The sequence below is a fragment of the Corvus kubaryi genome, unplaced genomic scaffold, assembly GCF_017639235.1.
Source record: "Corvus kubaryi isolate FWS band 111438036 unplaced genomic scaffold, C.kubaryi_AGA036_p1.0 75, whole genome shotgun sequence".
In the NCBI taxonomy this organism is placed as follows: domain Eukaryota; kingdom Metazoa; phylum Chordata; class Aves; order Passeriformes; family Corvidae; genus Corvus; species Corvus kubaryi.
Genome location: NW_024582062.1, coordinates 66,787 through 89,469, shown reverse-complemented (window position 1 = coordinate 89,469; position 22,683 = coordinate 66,787). Strand labels below are relative to the sequence as shown.

The following is a 22,683-nucleotide window of genomic DNA, read 5'->3' as shown; positions in this document are numbered from 1 at the left end:
TTTCTTTTTAAAAACAAAGCCTTCTGTAGTTTGAAATTTTTATTATATGGTGACATATTTGCCACTGATCATGTCATCAAATTTAATATGACTATGTCTGTTTTCTAGTTTTAAACTTGTAAAAGTTTAGTTGCAAATGTGATGCAACTGTATAAACCTAAATGAATTCTCATGTCTGTATTGTTTTCTATTGTGGGCAGCTGATCAGTATCTTCCAGACACCATGAATCATGTTCTCAGTTGTGTGAAGAAGGAGAAGGAGCGAACAGCAGCCTTCCAGGCCTTGGGTTTGCTTTCTGTGGCCGTGAGGTCTGAGTTTCAAGCTTACCTGCCAAAAGTCCTGGAAATCATAAAAGCAGCTCTTCCCCCAAAGGACTTTGCCCACAAGTAAGTATGTGAAAGTTAGAGGAAGAAATGGAAACACTTGCTCTTTATATAATTTTTGTAATGTGGGATCAAATTCTTATATTAAAATCAGAAGTATTTCTGTAAGACTGATAACACAGAAGTAGGATGAGGAAAGATGTCTGAAAAATAGCAGCTCCTTGTAATTATGTGGTCCCTTTCCAGGAGGCAGAAGTCTGTGCAGGTTGATGCCACAGTCTTCACCTGCATTAGTATGCTGGCACGAGCCATGGGACCCAGTATCCAGCAGGACATCAAAGAGCTTTTGGAACCTATGCTGGCTGTGGGCCTGAGGTAAGCATAAATACATTTTCCTGTTAGCCACAGGATGGCATTGTTGAACATACAGAGTGAGATCTTCAAAGCTTCAGATTGAGAAGGAAGATTATTGCTTTTAAGTGATCTTTCAGAAGCAGTATAGCTGTTTCAGAAGAAGGGTATGTTTTAAATGTTAATGTGTCTGTTGAGTTATTTAAGAGAATTCATATCTCAGTAAAGAAATCTTTTTGTGGAAAAACTAGTTCAAAAGAAATCTCCTTTATTTTCTATTATTCAAACACATTTGGCAGCAACCTGCAAAATTTTTGAAAGCATCTGACAGCCAGCAGATTTGTGCCATATCAAACTGGCAGGGAAGGAGAGCTGAAGTGCTGAATATTTGCTCCCGGCTTCTTTCACCTTTGGAGCTGACAGTTCTTATTGGAGGAATTAATGAAGTTGTTAGTATGGAAAGGTGTGGAAAAAATTTTCAGGCAGCACAAGGCTGTTTAAATTATATTAATATTGTCACCTGCAAGTGAATTATTTGCTTTTATGTTTAAAAAGCGTAAGTGTAAGAAGTAATTTGAATTTGTAACAGTATTATAGCAACACTGGCTAATGTAGTGATGTGTGCAGCAGTCCTAGGACTTCGCTCACCAAGTTTATACAAGAAGGTCATCTCTTGCCTCAGTTCACACAAGGACCCTATGCTCTGCTGGCAGGTGTTGCTGTCACATGCGAATGCCCACAATTATATTCCAATTGGCAAAGGCATAAATAAACAAAAAGGTGAAATATGCACATCATTGTTTCTTTTCTAATGACTTTTGCTTGCTTCTCGCTCTCAGCCCTGCTCTAACAGCTGTGCTGTACGACTTGAGCCGTCAGATCCCGCAGCTGAAGAAGGATATCCAGGATGGGCTGCTGAAAATGCTCTCTCTTGTTCTGATGCACAAGCCTCTGCGACATCCAGGCATGCCAAAGGGCCTTGCCCACCAGCTGGCCTCCCCCAGCCTCACCAACATCCCAGAGGCCAGTGATGTGGGGAGCATCACCCTTGCCCTTCGTACACTTGGTAGCTTTGAGTTTGAAGGTAAGATGAAATAAGGAAGCAGGGGGCAAGGGCATATGGGATATAAACACTGGTGCTTTGGAGTAGAGTACAAGTAGCAGGAAAATTCTGGGAGCACGTTCTTTAAACTCCTGGTAAAACTGGTAATTGAGGTGTAAACCTGTGTTTAATGCCCCATCATCATCTTCTTTTCAGGCCACTCCCTGACTCAGTTTGTTCGGCATTGCGCAGATCACTTCCTGAACAGCGAACACAAGGAGATCCGGATGGAAGCGGCCCGCACTTGCTCTCGCTTGCTCACACCCTCCATCCACTTGATCAGTGGCCATGCCCATGTGGTCAGTCAGACAGCAGTGCAGGTCGTGGCTGATGTCCTCAGCAAACTGCTTGTAGTTGGAATAACTGACCCAGGTTAGTGTGGGATTCAGAGAAAAGGGTTCTCCTACCACGTTAATTCTATCGTGTGAGCAGGTGATGATATTAAGAATAGAATTTGTAATAGAATTGGAATGTATTTGCCACTAAACTAAGCTGTCACTCTCGGTAAATTAGAAAAAAAAAAGTCTCCCAATTTCTTTTTCCACATCTTGATTTTCGAGATATTAGTACAATGCTAGTGAAAAATGCTCCAGCTGTGCCCTTGGTAATCCTTTGAACTAAGTAGAACCCTGAGACCCCTTTTGCTGCTGTTCTGAGTCATGGCCTTCAATTTTAGGAAGGAATAGGTCCTTCTTGTTGAATCTTGGTACTTGATTTTTTTTATTCTTTTAGTTGAACTCATCTCAGGTTGCCACATAGCATCCAAAAGTGACACTTGCAGGTGCAGGATGTTGGCACTGTAGTGATTTGGTTATTGGGGCATGTTGAGCAGCACAGAGATTTCTGGGCTGACCCGTCCTGTTTTTTCTGTGTGAAACACTGATAGAGTGTCTTGCTCTGGGGAAGCTCATGTGAAGAATTTTTGAGGCTGTTTTGTGAACAAAGGCAAAAAGAGGAACACATGTTTAAAGAGAAATAAATGTGTTCTTGCAGACCCTGATATACGTTTCTGCGTGTTGGCTTCTCTGGATGAGCGGTTTGATGCTCACCTTGCCCAGGCTGAAAACTTGCAAGCTCTTTTTGTGGCCCTAAATGATCAAGTGTTTGAAATCCGAGAACTGGCCATCTGCACTGTGGGGCGCCTGAGCAGCATGAACCCTGCCTTTGTCATGCCTTTCCTTCGAAAGATGTTAATCCAGGTAAGGAGGAGGGATGCCTGCAGGGAAAACAGAGTAGTTGATACTGAGACTAAGGCGATGTTAAAGAACTGTGCTATCTAGCTGTAAGTGCATGGAGAGTGGGGGAATCAATCTCTTTTGGAAAATAGTTACTGCCCAGGATAGTGGGTTTCAGCAAATCTTTCACATGATAGATGTTTGAACTGAAGCTCTATGGTTGTTTTGGAAGGGAAAGGAAGGATAGCAGTTGTTATTTCACCCCTAGTCATCGCGGCAGAGTGCTTTCCATCTCTGTTGAGGAAGAATGTTCTGCAGTGCTTTTAGGTGAATGCATGGTACCTCTTTTGGAGCCATCCCTTTTCTGCTAATAATTTTAGCTTAATTTAGAATAAATGATAACAGAGTGAAATGTAAAACAGCCTTTACAAGTGCTAGGTTGTGACAGAAGGAAAAGCAAAGAATTTTTACCTGCCTTTATTTTCCCAGTTTGCTTGCTTCCATTGTCTCCTATGCAGATTCTAACAGAGCTGGAACACAGCGGTGTTGGCAGGATTAAAGAGCAAAGTGCCAGGATGTTGGGTCACCTGGTTTCTAATGCTCCACGCCTCATCCGTCCGTATATGGAACCTATCCTTAAGGTAGGATCTCTACATTTCCTGGTGACTTTGGAATGAGATGACACAGCAAGTGGTTACATGACCCTCAGGAGCTGCAGTTCTTTTGCTTCATCATAGCAGGAAAAAAACAAATCGGTGTAGATGTTACCGCACTAATGCGTGTAGGTGACAGTTTAGCCCAATTTAATTCCAGATTTGCATAAAGTTTGTGACACCAAGTTTCTTTTACTGTTGAAATTCTCACTAGGTGCATTGTGGGGTCAATTTCAGGTGTAAACAAAAGGTAATTTTGAGTACTCTTTAAACACATTCTAATTTGTCCCACTGTCACCCACCAGGCACTGATTGTGAAACTGAAAGATCCTGATCCAGATCCCAATCCAGGCGTGATTAACAATGTCCTGGCTACCATAGGGGAGCTTGCACAGGTAGGGATATACCACAGGTACGTCTTCACCGTGCTTGTTAAGGTTTTGGCAATGCCAGATGAAGGATGAATTTTTGTCTTTCAATAGGTCAGTGGGCTGGAAATGAGGAAGTGGGTGGATGAGCTCTTCATTATAATTATGGACATGCTACAGGACTCCTCCCTGCTGGCTAAAAGACAAGTAGGTGTTTACAACTGTACTAAACTTGACAGCTGCTGTGACCAGAGCTGTAACAAAATATCCACACATCCCATCATAGCTGCTAAAATGAGCCTTTAAATCACTCAAGTCTCTCCTGCAGAGTTACACTTAGGGCACACAGGTGAGGGATTGCAGTGCCTGTTGTGACATAATACAGAGCTGTTAAGAGGAAGAACAAGAAGGAGGAAAAAGCTGTTTTTATTGGAAGGCTTGGGCCTACTGAATTGAATGCTTATTTGAATTGTACCCCTGAGTGAGAGCAATTGTGACAGCCTAAGATATTGTTGATTATTACTTTCTTTACTATTGCTTATTGAAAAATGTTCTTTTAAGGGCTTTCCAAACATGGAAACACATTGCAGTGTGACCTTAAAATGCTCAAAGAAACGTTACGGAAGTTGAATGACTGATGTACCAGAAGGCATAATAAATTCCCTGGTCAAAACTAATCTTCTCTGGGCTTTATCTTTGTAGGTGGCTCTTTGGACACTGGGGCAGCTTGTGGCTAGCACCGGTTATGTGGTAGAACCATATAGGAAGTACCCAACTTTGCTGGAGGTGCTTCTGAACTTCCTGAAGACTGAGCAAAACCAGGGCACCCGCAGAGAGGTATGAACATGAAACTATAATACAGCCACTTAGAAAACCTTTTTGGGAAGAGAGAGCTGCCGAATAAACGTGCCTGCATAGATTTGAGGCAGGGAGGGAGAGATCATTGTTGTGGCTGAGCAAAATACAATAAGCAGAATTAAGAGAGTGCATGTGCAAGCCAGTGAAATGGCCTCCAGCAGCTGGATGGAAAGCACTGTTATTTCCAGGCAGTCACTTTAGTTCCGGATTTTCCCTCTTAAATCATCAGGGTCTTTTCAAATATGGGGATTTGAGTGTTGTCTTTGGCCCTAGTGATGAAGTTCTGGTGAATGTTCTTTATGTCTTTTCAGGCTATTCGTGTGTTAGGGCTGCTGGGTGCTTTGGACCCTTATAAACACAAAGTGAACATTGGCATGATTGATCAATCTCGAGATGCTTCAGCCGTCAGCCTCTCAGAGTCCAAATCCAGCCAGGATTCTTGTAAGCATCTCAATTTCTGTCAGATTGATAGCTTTATGATCTACAAAGAGATCTTGACTGTTTTGTTACCAGTTTGTCTCCCCTTCTTAAAAACTCGTTAGTGTGTATGTTTTCAACTTAAACTCAGATGTTCCTGAACCCATATTCAAGACAATTTAATACCTAGCTTATGACACTGCCTTCTTTCTCCTAGCGGACTACAGCACCAGTGAGATGTTGGTGAACATGGGGAACCTCCCTCTGGATGAGTTCTATCCAGCAGTCTCTATGGTGGCACTGATGAGAATTTTCCGAGACCAATCCTTGTCCCAACACCACACTATGGTAGTTCAGGCCATCACCTTTATTTTCAAATCCCTTGGACTGAAGTGTGTGCAGTTCCTGCCCCAGGTCATGCCAACGTTCCTTAATGTAATACGGGTTTGTGATGGTGCCATCCGAGAGGTGAGTGTGCTAGGGACCACTCCTTCTTCCTATTCCACTGTCTGAAATTAAGAATCCATTTCCTTGAAGAGACTTGTGACTGGCTTTGGGCATTGCTGTGCTATGTGGTGATGCCAGGCATGCTGCAGAAGTGAGGTTCAGCTTTGCTTTTTCCCTCCTGTGAGCATTTACTGGAATGTCCAATGCAAACAATTTTTCTGCTTTTTATTGAAACAGCTGCTTTGAGCATAATCCTTGGAAGGCCAGTATTTGATTCTGTGTTTTCATCAAGCTGTTCTTGATGATGTTTCTTGTTCAGGAAAACACCTGTGCAGCTTCCAGAGCTTTCAGTGATCTCTGTGTTAATACTGTGTGGCAAACAGTATTATTAAATAATAAGGGTAGATTCTTCACATTTCTGGTGCAACCGTGTACTTTGGCTCATCTCTGAGAAGGAAAGCTCAATTTGATACAGTCTGCTAACATTTAGAGCAGCGTGGGTGCTGATTCCAAAGCAGTGCTTTCTCTTCCTTCCCACTTAAGTTACAGTTATAGAAGGAAATGAGAATTGCGTGAAGATGATGATGGGCTTAAGGTTCACCGAACCAGAGATGCCTGCTGTTTGCCAAGGCTTTTCTTCAGGCAGCCGAACGCTCTGAGTTGTGAAGGGCAGTTTGTACTCGTTACTGCTGCTGTGTTTTATAGGTGGGATGGGTGCTCCCTTAGCAGAATCCCAACTCTGCTGTAGAACTGCTGTTTTCTCCCAGCCTGAACTACTACTCAGATTGGAAGGAAAACATCTCACGTCTGGGTTGGCTGAGGTTCTAGACCTGTCTGATCTAAGTTGCTTGAAAGCTATGCAGTTGTGCACACTCTGTTTAAAAATTTTCAGGTAAAAGAAGATGGTGAAAGTGTACTGGGGAGAAGAGCTGAGGTGGGTATGCATGACATAAAGCCTAAAAGAGGAAGGTCCTTGTCCTGTATGTAAGCATCCTCTCGCTACACCAAAAAATAGGCACAGTATGGGAGCTCAGAGTTCATAATTGGTAAATGTATGTGTACTGCTCTAACTAAAGAAGCTGAGATTATTTCTTATTTAGTTCTCATGAAAGTGTTATCTCTTTTTATGAGCTCCATGTTGTATTTTGTGACTGTAGTCTTCAAAAACTGCATGAAGAAATGAAATTTAATGGATGATAACTTATATTTTCCTATTTTTCTAGAGAAGATAGACTATCTACATCAAAGTGATTTAGCCCATGTGATTTCATACTAATTTAAAGAGTAAACATTGTCACAACTGAATGTTTAAGATTGTATTGTGATAAAAGGAATTGCAAAACTGTCATAATGTATCCAAATAAAATTGTCTAAGTCAAAATTCTTGGTGGTGAACAATGGATGGTGCAATCAACCATCATTTTAAAAAAATGTGGTGTTTCTGGCAAGGACCTAACTGCATTCCCCAGTAACTTTTCACCAATAGGTGGGGATGGTAAAGAGTACAGAAAGAGTATCTTAAACTGTGTGTCAGTGTGGTTTTTAGGCAGGGGGAAAAGACGAGGGGCTAAACTTTTGGAAGCATCCTTCAAATCTAAATTACAATGCTCTGTAATTGCGGTGTCTGTGCTTGCAAGTCTGTTCTGACACTATAGATTTGCTGGCACTTCATAAACCCCTCTTTGTGTGCTTGACTGACTGAGGCTTTGAGCTCACAAATTTTTTGATGCAAGCTGGGGGGAATAATATAATAATAAACCCAAAATCACTTTTCTTCCCCACTCCCCTCTTAAAAAACAGCAACAAAAATTAACCAAAACCCATAAAAACCCACAAAACCCCACCAACCCAAACTCCTGAGATGAAGCTGCCAAAAATTTAGCCCCAGATTTTAAGTACATAGGAGCTATGCATGCTATTGTTTGGTAAATGAACTTGCAAATGCTGTGAAACTCTTTACCCAGTGGCTTTGGTATTTGGATAAGCTACACTGATTATTACACATTTTTTCCTTCCAGTTCCTGTTCCAGCAGCTAGGAATGTTGGTGTCCTTTGTCAGAAGTCATATTCGGCCCTATATGGATGAAATTGTCACCCTAATGAGAGTGAGTACCATCTTTAAGCCAGTACTTTACTGCCACAGAAAGGTGGACAATGTTTATCAAATACATTATCAAAAGTAACAGTTACTTCATAAGTTCATATGAAGTACAGAATTGCATATATTTGAAGTAATAACTGTATTTTGAAATACCATTTATTTTGAAGTCACAATATACATTATTGGTAGTAAGTGAAGTAAGTGTAGTTTCAGGTTCTGGTAGTGACTGAGTTCTTTTCAGCACTTGGATTTTGTGCACTTACTACTTTCAGAAACATAGTTTTAGCAAGAGATGTCTGGAGTTCATAAGTAGGTGTAATTTCACATAATTTTCACTAAATGTTTGCAAACTCGTAGAAGGATTAGTAAAAATAAGTTGTCCAGAGGTTGTTTTCAACAACTATAAATATACATGGAAGTGTAGAGTGTTTTACAAACAGAAAGTATAGTCCTTCCCTGCAATCTTGAATTTATCTACAGACTGTCTCCTACAGCTTTTTTCTTGTAATTGGTACAGCTCAGCTGAAGAACTGAGCTGGATTTTTTTTTCCCCTTTTTTTTCTTTCTTCTGTAGGACTTCTGGGTTATGAACAACTCCATACAGAGCACAATTATCCTACTTATTGAGCAGATTGTGGTAGCTCTAGGCGGCGAATTCAAACTTTACTTGCCTCAGCTCATTCCTCACATGTTACGAGTCTTCATGCATGACAACAGTCAGGGTCGCATTGTTTCTGTGAAGGTGAGTGGGGCTGCAGCAACTGCCTTGCTTTGGGCACTGCCCAGGCAGGTGTGTTCCCAGCGTGCCATGCTCAGCAGGGCTCCTTGCTTGTGTGTTGCACAATCAAATGGGACGGGTGCAGTTCAGCAGTGGCTTGGTGTGAAATGATGCAGACAGTTGTTTAAAGTGCAGGGTTGAAGCAACTTTTCACTGAATATTGACTTGTTTAAAATGGATCTCATCCATGACTTTGAGTCACACTGGGTCATTTTGGTTGAAGAATGTGATTCTCCCCTTTCTACTCTGCTCTTGTGAGACCCCACCTGGAGCACTATGTACAGTTCTAGTGACCTCAATGTAAGAAGGACATGAAACTGTTGGAGCAGAGGTGGCCACAAAGTTGATAAGAGGACTGGAGCACCTCCCCCATGAAGACAGGCTGAGAAAGTTGGGGCTCTTCAGCATGGAGAAGAAAAGGTTGTGTGGAGACCCAGTATATGAAAGGAGCTACAGGGCAGCCAGAGAGATACTCTTTGTCAGGACCTGTAGTGACAGGAAAAGGAGTAACAGGTACAAATTTAAAGAGGAGAAATTTAGGTTAGCTATTAGGAAGAAATTCTTTACTGTGAGGATGGTGAGACACTGGAACAGGTTGCGTGTGGAAGTTGTGGATGCCCCAACCTTGGCAGTGTTCAGAGTCAGGCTGGTAATGGCCTTGAGCAACCTGGTCTAGTGACTAGGTGCCCCTGCCCATGGCAGGGGAGGTTGTGACTAGATGATCTTTAAGATCCATTCAAACCCCTTGACATTTTCCTCTTCTATGATTTTTCTCTCCAGCTACTTAATGCAATCCAGCTCTTCGGAGCTAATCTGGATGACTACCTTCATTTGTTACTACCTCCCATTGTAAAGCTGTTTGATGCCCCAGATGTCCCTGTGGTGGCTCGCAAGTAAGTGCTGGTGGCTTTGCAGTCTCTCTCTTTGCAGTTTTACCTGTGATATCCAACTTCTGCAGTGGATGAATGTTTACAATGAAATACCACTTAGCCCCTTCCTCAGCTTTTCTGTGTTAAATCATTGTGGAAGGTTATTTTTGTTTGGACATCACAGCACTGTTACTAGCTTTTTGGGAGTTTTTTTGTTTGTTTCTTTCTTTGAGGTTTTAAAAATTTTTTTAAATTTTCTGATTCTCACCTGCCAGTATTTTAGTCACTTGCAAACTGTCCTGCAAGTACTGGCTGCATTAACAGAGTTCTGGTGGCCTGTTTTTCTTATTAATCTTAGAAGGACTGAGCACTCAAGTATTTTTCAGTCTTATTTCTTCTTTCTTAACACTCTGAGAGATAAGTTCTTCCCTCTTTTTTCTCTGACTTTAGAGCTGCTCTAGAAACAGTGGACCGCTTGACAGAATCCCTGGATTTCACGGATTATGCATCACGGATTATTCATCCCATCGTACGAACACTAGATCAGAGCCCTGAGCTACGAACAACTGCAATGGACACCCTCTCCTCTCTGGTGTTTCAGCTGGGAAAGAAGGTAATATTGCTCTTTGGCTTGAAAACTCACAGAATGCGTGACTGTCCCAAAGATCAAGGCTTTAAAGTTGAAGTTTTGTAATGTACTGGATTTTCAAGAGAGCTGGTTTTTCTTCTCTTCATTGTTTCTGGAATTGGGAGTTACTGAAATCAAACTGTCAGAATTGGTTTCTTATTAATGAAACAATGTGATGGAATTTTACTGCTCTTGGTGCTGCTGAGTAACAAGTTTATGATGCATTCCCTTATACAGTACCAAATTTTTATCCCAATGGTGAACAAAGTCCTGGTGCGACACAGAATTAACCATCAACGCTATGATGTTCTCATCTGCAGAATTGTAAAGGTAAGTTGACAAGTATACAGTTGCTTGCACTTTTGGGATGTTGTCATGTTGAAACATGTAGCTAGAACCTTCACTTGGAGTTACTCATAAAATGAGGAATGGTTGTTGCTCTATTTCTGTTTGAAGTGCAGCTTTTTAAGGAGACTTCGAGATTGCGTTGGGAAAATTTTTGTCTACTGGTATTAAATATTTCCTATAGAAAAATAGTGGCAAGTTCTAGGGAAGAACTTAGACTTGTAGCCAGTGTCATTACTATTCTTCTTCTTGGTAGTTCTTAAATGTGGATTTATCCTATTTTTTCCATGGTTTCAGGACTTGAGGAGACCTTGTTATCTCAGTATTTTCTGTAGAATGTCTTACATTTTAAAAATTTAGTAACTGGTTTACAATTTGTGTGGAACAAGCAACCAGCAAGTCAAATAGGCAGGAGTGCTTGTTTTAATGTACATTATTTTGGCTTTTTATACTAGCAGCTAAGAGTTCTTAACAGTTACCTTGAGTAGCAAAGGGATATTGTTTAGAGTTCTCTGGCTTATAAGGTGTAATCATTATAATGAAACACAGTTATTTGCTTCACAGATTTTGCTGTAAGATATTGCTGCAAGTGCTCTGACTTTATCATCTGTTTGGCTTGTAGAGAATTGCTTCTGTATGTGCAGGTGTGATCTTCACTGTAAATCAATTATTGTAGGGTTACACTCTTGCTGATGAAGAGGAGGATCCCCTGATTTATCAGCATCGAATGTTGAGAAGCAGCCAGGGAGAAACTTTGGCCAGTGGTCCTGTGGAAACAGGTCCCATGAAGAAATTACACGTGAGCACCATCAACCTGCAGAAGGTAAGACTGGAGCCTTCACAGCATGAATTTTCTACTGAAGGGAGGAGCTAATGTGTCACACTGAAGGAGTTTGCCTGGTGCTATGTGAACTGCATTTATTTATATTGCTTTTATGTTGCTTTTCTATTCTGTACAAAAGTGAGGTCAAAGTAGTGAGGTCAAAGACTTTAAAATTAAAAGGTGCTGAGCAATTTTAAAGATAGGAGACTTTGAACTATTAGACTGTTAATAGCTTTGTAGTAATCTTTACACTTGTTAAGTATGAACAAGACTTTCTAGATCACAGTGAATAATCTCTCCCTATTAGAGACATCTATTTCAGAGCCTCTGCCTTTTTTCGTATTTTTGCTTTTGCTCCTCTTCTGTCTTAGTTTTATATTTTCTTGAAGGCAGAACATTAAAGCTGAGCACTGGCTAGGTTTGAACAGTACGTGCATGCAGCACTCAGTAATGGGATGGATTGGTTTGAAAATGCTGGACTTAAAAGTGTAATTCTAAATGCATTAAGTATTTTTAAGCTGATGTTTCACTGTGGCTTCAGCTCTACATGTATTTTTGTAGAGAAAGGATTGTTCATGTTAAATACTTGCCATGTCATGACAGGAGTACATTTAGGGAAGATTTCTTAGACATGAGACTTAAGTACTGCAGATTATCTGGTAAAGGTGATGGATTTCAGAAAATTGAAAATGGATTCTCAGCATGTGGTTTAGAGCTGTAAAGAAGTAATGCTGCCTGCTGATGGATTTCTTCTGCTCTTGGATAGTGCTTTGTTTGGTAGGTGAATTGTCTTCCTTTGTACTGCAGGCCTGGGGAGCAGCAAGAAGAGTTTCCAAAGATGACTGGTTGGAATGGTTAAGAAGACTGAGTTTGGAGCTGCTGAAAGATTCTTCCTCACCATCGCTGCGCTCATGTTGGGCCCTGGCTCAGGCCTATAATCCCATGGCTCGGTACAGTATTTCTGGATTTTTATCTCACTTGAAATGACAGATGCAAGCCAGATACTATAAGGAAAAAATAAAGTTATTTAGAAGCTCTTAGGTTTCATAAATAGAGACAGTTCCTGCTTTGGGATAAATGAAAGAGCCAACATCTTGATTTCATTTCCACCCTTCCTAGTTGGCTGCTCCATGATGTGCACAAAATCTTTCATTGGAATTCTGCATATTAGTCTAGAAATAAGATAAGGCAAATAAGTGAAGCTGGAAAAACAGCAGAGTATGAAATAGTTTTGAGTATTTACTGTGGGGAATAAAAATGCCTTTGAGTGGAATAAGCTGCAATGCTTTTTTGCAACCAGCATGTTTGGAGAAACTTTGATAGCATGTGATAGTACAATATTTCTATTATTGTAGTATACCAGCCTATTCTTTATTTTTTAAATGAAGGTTTCAGCTTTATAAGAACTAATCACTATTTATTGCAGGTAGGCACGTAGGTGTATTTTGTAGCTCTCGTTCTCTGAATAAAAAGGTGAGCCCATTGTCAGACTTTTTCCTCATGAGTCCCCACCTCTCACTGTCTTTTGTGTTCCTCCCCAGAGACCTCTTCAATGCTGCTTTTGTTTCATGCTGGTCTGAACTGAACGAAGACCAGCAGGATGAGCTGATCCGAAGCATTGAGTTGGCCCTGACTTCTCAGGATATTGCAGAAGTCACTCAGACTCTACTGAACTTGGCGGAATTCATGGAGCACAGTGACAAGGTAGAGATGCTGTTGGGCAGCTCCTCCTAGTGCTGGCTTGGTGGCTACTCTGTGGAAGGGGTGTGACAAGTTCATGACTAGTTTGGAATACTTATCCTGCTTTTGATGTGTGTGCTTCTTCCCAGGGCCCACTGCCTTTGAGAGATGACAATGGCATTGTCCTTCTGGGGGAAAGAGCTGCCAAATGTCGAGCATATGCCAAGGCTCTTCACTACAAAGAGCTGGAATTTCAAAAAGGTCCCACCCCAGCTATTCTAGAGTCTCTCATCAGGTAGGACCACAACTGGTGAGATTTCTGCTCTTGCAGTAGCTACAATTTAAGATACCACTAGGATTAATCCAGGCAATTCTTAGGATTTTAGTCTCTGTCACAAGATGTAGTTAAACTACCTGCAAATGTGCACTTTTAACTGCTGAGTTCTGTCCTTCTACTGTGTGGTTAGAACTATGATAGAAGCCCAGGGAAGTTTTGCAGGAAGAAGTGCAGGAAAAAGTTCTGATTTCCCCTTCTCACCCTTCAAGTTCACTATGGAATTTCATGAAATGGCTGCAGGTTAAATGAGACAGATTTCTACACCTGCATTATAAATAAGTCAGAAAAGTTGAAGTTCTAAATTAAAATTTCTCATCACATTCTGCTGATTTAGCTTAGATAGGTCTCATTGCTTATATGTGAAATAGAAGATATGATAAAGTATGTGTTGTTTCTGAGCTTTGTCAGCAACACAGATGTTAGCCTGAAATACCTGCACAGGATTTGGTGCTTAACTACATATTTTAAAATGTGGATCTGTGTTCCATATCACAGAAATGTTAGCTTAGCTATTTAAGATGAAGAAATTGATCTTGGTTGAGCAAAAACTTAACTTTGTCTTTATGCAGTGAATCTTGCAACCCTCCTACTCCCTTGGAATTGTGTTTTCCAATTTTTTTTCTCCTCTTTTATTTTTTCACCCTTTGTTCTGCCTCATGTCATTGAGGAAAATACAGAATTCAGTGTATTTTTTTTCTTGGTCTCAGTTGCTCATGCAGTTGTTTCTTTGTGTATCAAAAAAGCAAGGAGCAAAAAATTGACATAAAGCACACTTAAAAATGAAACAATTTATTAGAAATGAAAAAGTTTTAGAAACCTTTAAAAATCTATTTTATAGACCATAGTTAAAATAGTTCCAATCATAGGTCCACACAGTTGAAATTTGCAGTATGAATAGTTGAACACACGTAAATTCCCAAGACACCTTTATCTTCCATTTCACACAAGACTGAACAATCTAATCTAGGTTCAAACTCTCTTCAAGGTGACTAAAAATAGATATATTAATGATAACGATCTCTTCCAACATATTCAAACAATGGTAGGGCTATAGGAGGAGTCTCATTTTTTTTTTAACTGTTATCTTTAACATTGTGTTATGCAAGGGAGAAGTGTACTATTTTTGACAGCCCATCTCTAGGTAACTTCCAACTGGGGTAGCTTTCAAAACAGATTTTGATACTTTTCAGTCTGCTGTGCTAGTGAACATCCCCTTACATTGAAATAACTGTTGGTGCTTAGGGATTCTCTGGTGTGTACTAGTGTTCTGCTCATGAATACAGTAATTTTAAGTGTTGGAGTTGGGTCCTTTGGCTGGGTCTGGACTTTTTTGGCTAACCTGCTGTTCACTCTCAGCCTTACTGACATATAGCATGTTTGTGTTCTAACCTGAACATAATTTGGGGACAGCCCAGAAAGTTGCTTTTCTCGTTTATCAGCATTTAGGTGATTTGTGTGAATAGAAATAAACATCAGAGGGCACATGGGACAAATCCTCCTCCAGTGTTACTATCTGTTAGGGCAGCCTTCAGTGGGGATTATTTGAGGCAGCAACAGGAGGTGGCAGTAAACCTTCAGGGGAGAATCTGGACAATGCTAATTAATGCAACACTTTTGAGCTTTGTTCCTTTCATCTGTGGGAAAGTAAGCCACTTACTATACACTAAAGAAAGGTGCATCAGGGACACTTCTGACTGATTCCTCTGGCTTGAAATGAGTCTATAACTTTTGTGGTTTGAGTACTTTCTGAAAGGAGTTGCTCAGCACTGCTTGCTCCAGACACTGAAGGAAAGGCAGCCAAGAGGCTTTTGCTTTTCAGTCCCTGCCTATCTGGTTAATAATACTAAGGCAACCCAGTAGTCACACTGTTAGTGAAAACACACCCGTAGGTTTTCTGAAGGTGCTATAAGTGCGTTCAGTTCTAACCTATTCTAACACAATATTTTTCCCTTTGGAAAGAGCCCGAAGAGGAGGAAATAAGCCTGAGCCCTGATAATACTGGGGGCTGTGCCTGGTGTCGCAGCATTTGTGTACATCACCAGTACATAGCTGTTGCATGTATTGGATGAAATGAAAAACTATTTGGCTGTTCATTGCCCACCTTTTGCACGATGACATCATGTAGCTGTACAATCAAAGGGTAATTCCTTCTATGGTTTGAAATCCTCTGGCCGGATCTTCATCTCCACTCTCTTGAGTGAATAGGTTGATCCGTGCCATCCATACCAGGTGATGCCATCCATGTTCTTGGTGTGTTCTCCTTTGCGGTAGTAAACCCCGTTGAGATTGGAATCTGTGCAGCAGTTGTACCAATATCCACCTTGTCGGGAAACAAATTAATAGATTCCTGGTGAGTCATTTGTATTAATGATTACTACTTTTTCTGGCAGACAGTGAGCAGAATGCAGCATTTAATCCCTGGAGTTTAGGACTCTAATAGTTGGGATTGCAGGTAAATTCAAAACTTAACATAGATATTTAGGAACTTAAAGGCGTTACAGTTCTATAGTCAAATTAGTCCAATAGCTTTTCATTTAGTTGCTCATTCCTCTGAGAATATTTCCTTGACATGTTTCTGACTCTGATTCAGTGAATTAGCATAGGAAATGAATCTGGGTAATTCACTAGAGCATCTTAAGGTGTTTAAAAAGTTCCTGAACTCAAATAAAAATACTAAATTAAATGACGAGAGTAACCTCATTAGAGTCTTGTAATAAGGTAGGAATAAAGATCACAAATCAAGCTGAATGTGGAGGTGAGTATAGGAGAAGAATTACAGGTGCCTAATATTACAACTTGAAAACGTACGAAAAAATAAGAACCTGATAGATATTAAGGAATAACTTCCTGTATCACTGTATTGCATCAGCATGTGAGATAGTCTGGCAGATACTATTACGGGCTGGGTAACTGTGTGTAGGTGAGAGCACACAAAGTTATTTAAGAGTACCGATGTCTGTAATACACAGTCTGGCTCTTTGTAAATGAGCTTTAACTGCCAGATTTCCACATAAGTGTATTTTCCAGAATTGGTCACCTCTCCCTTGATTTACCATTCAGATGTTACTAGTTGCACAGAAGGAGGGAGTGTTGGGTTCTCTAAAACTGACCCAAGCAGCTCTCTTGGGACAGGAAGGGGTTTGTGTGTTTTACCTTTACGGAACTGGGCACAGTCATCCACACACTTGTCATTGTCCTTGTCCTTCGTGCTGAAGGCTGTGTTGTTGTGGTACCGCAGGGAATCCCGCCCTGTGTTCCCGGTGTAATTCCCCACAAACAGCCGGTAGCTATTTATTTCATTGCTAAGGGTGAATTGCCGGTATTGGGCATAGCGTGTGTTACCTTCCCAGTCCTGCACAGAACAGGGGAGAAGAAATCAGTCCGATTAGAATGGTTATGAAAAGACTCCAACATCCATGGTTATATACATATATTTTTACTATCTTGGACTGCAGAAACTGCTCTTTTAAGGCAAAGGAATTTTCCTTTGCAAAGCATGAAACTTCAAGTCTTACCTGCACTGGTATTGTACAATATGTCAGAAACCTGATGTGCAGCTCTTGCATTCAAAATCCTTGTGTCAGCATGCTGCCTCAAGTAATGTTTTTTCCTCTCTGAAACAGTGACTTTTAGATGTAAAGCCTTTCAGTTTATACATATCCCATCCCTCAAAGCTATTGTGCCAGCTATAAACTAGTCTAAGTCAAACCCAAGCCTTTAGCAGACTGAAGAAACTGAGGGTAAAGCAATGCAAATTCTTGTACCCAGGCTGGAAGGAAGTGCTGCACAATGAAAATACTCAGAGGCTTGAAAACTTTATGGGACATCTCTTTTTGAATTTTTAAATCTGAGATGGTCAGCAGTTTGATCTCCGTTTGCAGTGGCTTTTGCAGGATTTCCTAGAACCACACGCGTTCTGAAGACACAGTCTATGTGCAGACAGAAAGTTGTGCCACTGCACAGGAGAGAACATACTTCTGTCTTGTGTTTGAATGTATCCCTAGATTGATCCTACTTCCTCCTCCTGTAATTAAAGCCTGCAAATCCTTTGGGCCTCCTACAGAAATAGGAGATGGTATCTGGTACTGGGGAATCACTTTGTACAAAAAGCCTTTTGCTGCTGAAATTAAGAGCTTATTAATTACCTCCAACTCTACTCTCAGAACAGTGGGGCGTCTTGAAAGTCTGTAGATATTTTCATTTCCCAGCCAAAAATCTCCCCTAATATTGCCAAATCCTTCCCTGTATTGTTTCCAGTCCCTATTGAACGATGTCAAACCAACTTTACGTCTTTGGATGATAGTCCAGCCACCTCCATCTGTCTCCATGTCACAGAACACCTTGAATAGAAAAACAAGGCAGTGGTTACTTGTCAGTAGACTTAGAAAGGTTCAGTTCCCTTAACACAAGACATTGTTCCAGATTTCACAACCTGAAGAAATTTCTATTTTGTTTAAAATCCATGGCAAAAAATTATTAGATAAACCCTTTTTCTATTTTCCCTCTTAAGTGTACACTTTCTCCTTCCTTGAAGTTTGCTTACGTAAAGATGCTGATGGCAAGTGCAAGGTAGCAAAACTTAGTGTGTGCTCTTTTCATCTCTGTAGAGAAGTATTTCTTGATTCTATTTTTAAAAACATATACACTGTGTACTAAACATCCTTACCTCCAGCTCTGGAATTCCCAAAAATTCATCAGGAGGTAGCTTGTAAACACCAGAAATTCTGTAGTTCCTCTGGTAAAGTGATGAGCAGTCATAAACAGCATCTACTTGAATCAGAACCAGAAAGTGAGAATCTGAGCAGAAAGAACTCCTCTTCTGTGAAGGTGGTTTCTGCAAAGTTTAGTTTGTAATACAAGGAGTAATGAAGAAGGCTTTCCACAAGTCAAATGTTTTCCTGAAATGGCTTCGTTTTGAGTATGCATTGGCAAAAGGTGTTGTAACACTGGGATTTTGTGATTTTTATTAATTTTTTTTTTTTTTTTTTTTTTTTTTTTAACCTCTGCTATGCAAAAAGACATCTCTGCTTTCTCTTCACATTGCCACTGTGTGTCTGTGCTGGAAGGTATATTTGCTGACCCTTTCTCTCAGTAATAAAGACTTACCTAATGGGATGGCCAGGCCTGCTGCCAGGTGTCTGTTTTGAGTGTGTGAACATGTTGGCCAAGTTTGTGGATGAGGGATATTTGTTCAGCTCTTTCTGCACTGGTGTCTGTGACAGAGAAGGTGCCTTTTAGCTGCAGTCAGTCTGTGAAAGCCTCTTTTCCTCCTGGTGCAGGAACTGACTTGAAGATGGTAAAATGCACAGCTATTCTGAGGAGGATAAATGAGCTGAAGCAAGGCTTTATCCTGTCTGACAGTTTTCAAAAATGTCTCTTACCAGATGAGGTGAGACACATCTGTCTTAAATACCTTCTGGGCCAGTTTCTGCTGTGTGTTACTGTTTTTTCTACAGCTTCAAAGAGACTTGTTAATGGCGAGACTTTTTTTTTTTTAAGGCCTACTGTAAATAAGGATGTGTCAAAACTAACCAGGTGGAACTATTTTAGAGGAAGAATTAAGTAAATAGATTTAGAAGTTTTCCCTTAATGGTAAAAAAAAATCCAAATGAAGTTTTTTGGCAAACCCAATTGAGACTGAGATTTAAGCTCTTTTCAGTGAATTTCATTTGAAGAGAAAAGTCAACAAAGAGGATGCTTTCTTGTAGAAGTGCCTTTCCAGGTAGTTGATCTAAAAATGCACCTGCATTCCACATTTAGTACAGGCCTGTGCAATCACTATGTGCAGTGAAATTTTCCCTCAGGGAAGAGAATTTTGAAGAATTTAACTGGTCTGGCTAGGTTTATACTACAGTTTGTATCTTGCATCATCTATAGCCTTGAATTTTTAAGAATTATCATTCAAAAATAATGGATCACTCTTTTTTACTCTGGTTCAGAGACAGTTGTAAAGATACAATTACAAATCTTTAGTAATTCCTGGAGAGCATTTCTAATTGTTTTAACAATTTCTAGTCTTCTGTCAGCACTGTGAACTCAGAGGTTATTACTGCCAGAGCCATTCCCTTACAAAGACAGCTCTCATTCTTTTAGGATTGGTACTGTAGTGCTCAGAAAATGAAATGCTGGACTGAATATGAAATGTAGAAATGCAGTACCTGTTCAGTTTCTGCACTCCCTGAGAACAGACATAGATATAAAAATACAGATGAACAAATTCAAACTAGTTTTCTCAGGATCACTGCTTAAGCAGCAGTGTTCAGTATGCATACTTGCTAACCACATTAGCGGAACATGCTAGCACTAGGAACTAGTCATTAGTTGTGCATTGAGAGATGTATCTGGGAGCTTGGTGACTCCCTCCTTACCAACTGATGTTTGTGTGACCGTCTGAGCTGCCTGGAGTTGCATGATGTCTATCTGGTTGTTCATTTCGGAGTATTTGCTCTCAGCGTCGATGAGGCGGGACTCCATCTGCTTGGTGCTCCCTTCCAGCTCCATCACCTGCATCACCACATTCGCCCAGTCCCCTTCCTGCTTCTTGCTCAGCTCCTGCAGCATTCTGCTGAGGTTGGCTACCTGCAGCTTGAGCTCCTTGATCTCCTCACAGCAGCCTGGCATCTTCAACTGTGCATTCCCATTGATCATTCTCCTCTTGGGAGGCTTCTGCAGCAGTGCTGGGTAGATTGCCACAGACACGGTGACAATGCAGAGCCATGCCAGCTGAACTGTGGGTCTTGCTGGCATTTTTGCTTACAGCAACAGAAACCTTCCGGCTGACTGCAGTAGTCTGAATGCAGCTGGGGTAGGTATGAAATTTCCTGCAGCAGCCTTGTACCTTCCTTGCTTCCAATGAAGTGAGTCTCTGAAGGTGGAGCCTGAAGAAGTGGCTTTTTTTCAGACCCCTCCTGTCAGAGTCTATGCACTTTAGAAGTCTGTCTCAAAGCATCTTATATACTATTTTTCTGTTTACTTCCACCCCCCTGAAACTATGAAGAGCTTGCTGGCCCCTCCCAGTTCATCTGTTCATATCAGGTGTTTACAGGGTGATATTGGAACAGGTTTCAGCCAGGAAATGTTGAGCAGAAGAGACTTCCCTCAGTTCTGTCTTGAGGGGTGTAGGAGAAGGCTAGGAAATGAGGAGAATTTCCAGCAATTATTGCCTATTGGATTGGAGCCATCTTGGTGACTAGTTCTGGCAGTTAATAACATGAGAGCATTAGAGATGCAGAATGTGAAAAGGCTGCTCAAAATGGGTGAGTTTATAGAAGTTCAAGGACGGTAACTCCCTAGAAGGTAGCCCTGGCTGCTACAAGTCGTACTAATATATTCCCCAGAAGTTGTAGGGGGTAACTCTATGCTTGCAGTATTTCTTAATTTAGACAATACTTTAGCAAATTAGTCAGTTAAGCATCTAATCCTTTTCTCTCTGGACACTGGGGTCTCACACTATTAGTGTTGTAAAATCCAGTGCTGTTCTTTTAGAGGTGGGATATCTGAGGGTGGGATGGAATGAAATCTGCAGAATATGTAAGTAAAAACCCACTCCTCTGTTTATTCATAGTGGGCAAGTGAAAGGATATTAAGTAATGGTGAGAGTCTATCTAAAATTGACACAAGATGGTTGTTTTTACAGGCAATGTGATCTAACTCCAGTGTTATGAAGGCCAGTTTATTAATAGGATTTTGAGAGGAAAATCTATGGGTAATCAAAACATTCACAGTTACATAAAGAGTAGATTTTAGAGTAAATCTTAAAACTTTTATAGACATTCAGAGTGTTGGTCCAGTCTCAGCTGGCTGAAATGGCAACTTCCTCTCCTCTTTTATATCTTTTTACCAGTTCAGAATTTTATTATAGCAGTTTGATCCCCAACTAAAACCATTTCAGCAAAGGTGCAGACTTCTGCAAAGAGTCTGCAGGCTTAGTTCTAGATCCTTCAGGATAAGTTGTTTCTCCCCAGACCAGCTGCTCTGTGATTGCCTAACATGTGGGTTCTTGCATCTTCCTGCAAAATTTCTGACTATGATAATGGGCAGAAATAAGATGAAATAAAGGATTAAATGCCTCATATATCTGCTCCTTGCATAAAAGCTGTGAAAGCTTCTTGATGTCCAAGCAAACAAGAAAGCTAATCTTGCACCTCTTACAAAGGACGTTAGGGCAAACCCAACTGACACTCACTATCCCATCTTGGCTTCTTTTGCTGATCCAAAGTGGCTGCAGGATTTCTGCTTGATTAGGAACCATTAGAAAAGCCTTGCGGACATTTGCTTTTAAATAGAAAGCCCAATTGCTTGTTGATGCAGTTTCTCTCCCTCCTCAGCTCTGCTACACTTGTTGCTTGACGCTTTGTTATTGGCTATGATTTGCACTGGGGCTGGCTAATAGTTTTTCTCCAAAAAAGACCCACAAGAGTGCAAAGATTTTGGGAGATGAAGGCATCAAAGCACTGCAGGAGTGGACTATGAATACAGGTGTCTCATAAACCTGAATATTCATAGAGAAGGAAGAGGGGATCTTTAGGAGGAGGTCAGAATTAGAGCTCTCCAAACAAGCAGTTGTCTTGTGGGTGACTGACTGCCTGTGTGCTGTGCTCCAGAGAAAACCAGTGGGTCTGTTGTGTCAGCTGGCGAGGACACTGTGTGGGATTGGTGAGCTGAGATATTGCTAGAGATATGCAAGTACAATTTGATTAAAGCACTGAGGGTACCTCCACAGCAGACCATAGGCTTCAGCCAATTTTTGTCATGGACATTCCAGAAACCTTCCATAGCAAAATTGCTTTTTATACTTCAGACCAGAAAGTGCCACTGCACACAGATGAAAGCCTGACCTTTTTGTTCTGCCTCTAATCCTGTCTGAGCCCTCTTCCAGCTGGATCTTCTGTCATTCCCAGGGGCAAATTCTTCTCTGGCTTCCTGTGATGAGAAACATGTTTTTGTCAAAGTTGGAACAGAGAATAGGACAGGCCAGGCTCTGCTTCTCTGCCCCAAAAAGCCACCCTGCTAACACCTCCATTGTGTTACACAGGACTTCAGTCCATTCTGCTCTTGCTCCCACTTACCATAACTCTCCTGTCTTAGGCAGATGTGGAAGAGGGGAGCCACTTGTAGGTTCATGCATTCCCTCTTTATACAAATTTTGGAAGGATCCAAGATTCAGTTGAAATACATGTTACAAAACACTGCAAAAAGACCTCCAAATCCCTTCTCTAAACTGAAGTATTTAATTGGAAATGAGACACGGTTTTATTTTGGATTCAGCTTCTAATTTGTATATCTGAATGCAAGCCATCTTTCTTCTGGGTGCTTTGATTTATCTGTTTTAAAAGAGAATACTCCGTTCTGTGTTAGAGGGTGACAACAGACATATTATGCGGGAATGGAAGAGAGCACAAATCTTCCCATCTGTCATTACTTTCGA

General features: G+C 40.9%; 2 protein-coding genes across 6 annotated transcripts in view; one reads left to right on the top strand and one right to left on the bottom strand.

Moving 5' to 3' along the window:
- The window catches only part of MTOR (mechanistic target of rapamycin kinase), a 64,605-nt gene that overhangs the window by 6,464 nt on the left and 35,458 nt on the right, over window positions 1–22,683 (top strand). For 3 of the 4 annotated variants that reach the window (XM_042051316.1, XM_042051314.1, XM_042051313.1), the window contains exons 9-29: window positions 201–387; window positions 571–699; window positions 1,515–1,759; window positions 1,934–2,149; window positions 2,771–2,976; window positions 3,471–3,593; window positions 3,911–4,000; window positions 4,088–4,180; window positions 4,676–4,810; window positions 5,143–5,272; window positions 5,466–5,716; window positions 6,588–6,629; window positions 7,714–7,800; window positions 8,371–8,538; window positions 9,355–9,467; window positions 9,894–10,056; window positions 10,309–10,401; window positions 11,093–11,239; window positions 12,047–12,189; window positions 12,781–12,943; window positions 13,069–13,214. In XM_042051316.1, the coding sequence (XP_041907250.1) occupies window positions 201–387; window positions 571–699; window positions 1,515–1,759; window positions 1,934–2,149; window positions 2,771–2,976; window positions 3,471–3,593; window positions 3,911–4,000; window positions 4,088–4,180; window positions 4,676–4,810; window positions 5,143–5,272; window positions 5,466–5,716; window positions 6,588–6,629; window positions 7,714–7,800; window positions 8,371–8,538; window positions 9,355–9,467; window positions 9,894–10,056; window positions 10,309–10,401; window positions 11,093–11,239; window positions 12,047–12,189; window positions 12,781–12,943; window positions 13,069–13,214 (3,070 nt within the window). The remainder of the gene's footprint in view (window positions 1–200; window positions 388–570; window positions 700–1,514; window positions 1,760–1,933; window positions 2,150–2,770; window positions 2,977–3,470; window positions 3,594–3,910; window positions 4,001–4,087; window positions 4,181–4,675; window positions 4,811–5,142; window positions 5,273–5,465; window positions 5,717–6,587; window positions 6,630–7,713; window positions 7,801–8,370; window positions 8,539–9,354; window positions 9,468–9,893; window positions 10,057–10,308; window positions 10,402–11,092; window positions 11,240–12,046; window positions 12,190–12,780; window positions 12,944–13,068; window positions 13,215–22,683) is intronic. The other variant, XM_042051315.1, reaches the window with a different exon arrangement.
- Window positions 14,030–20,591, bottom strand: ANGPTL7 (angiopoietin like 7). 2 transcript variants are annotated; one of them, XM_042051317.1, is made up of 5 exons: window positions 19,625–20,591; window positions 17,923–18,026; window positions 17,402–17,596; window positions 16,410–16,608; window positions 14,030–15,576 (listed from the first exon to the last, which is right to left on the bottom strand). In XM_042051317.1, exons 1-5 carry the CDS (start codon window positions 20,001–20,003, stop codon window positions 15,407–15,409), a joined length of 1,047 nt encoding a protein of 348 aa, XP_041907251.1. In that variant the 5' UTR covers window positions 20,004–20,591; the 3' UTR covers window positions 14,030–15,406. The 2 variants fall into 2 exon arrangements, with proteins under 2 accessions (XP_041907251.1, XP_041907252.1); XM_042051318.1 differs by having other exon boundaries at window positions 17,923–18,023; window positions 19,625–20,590.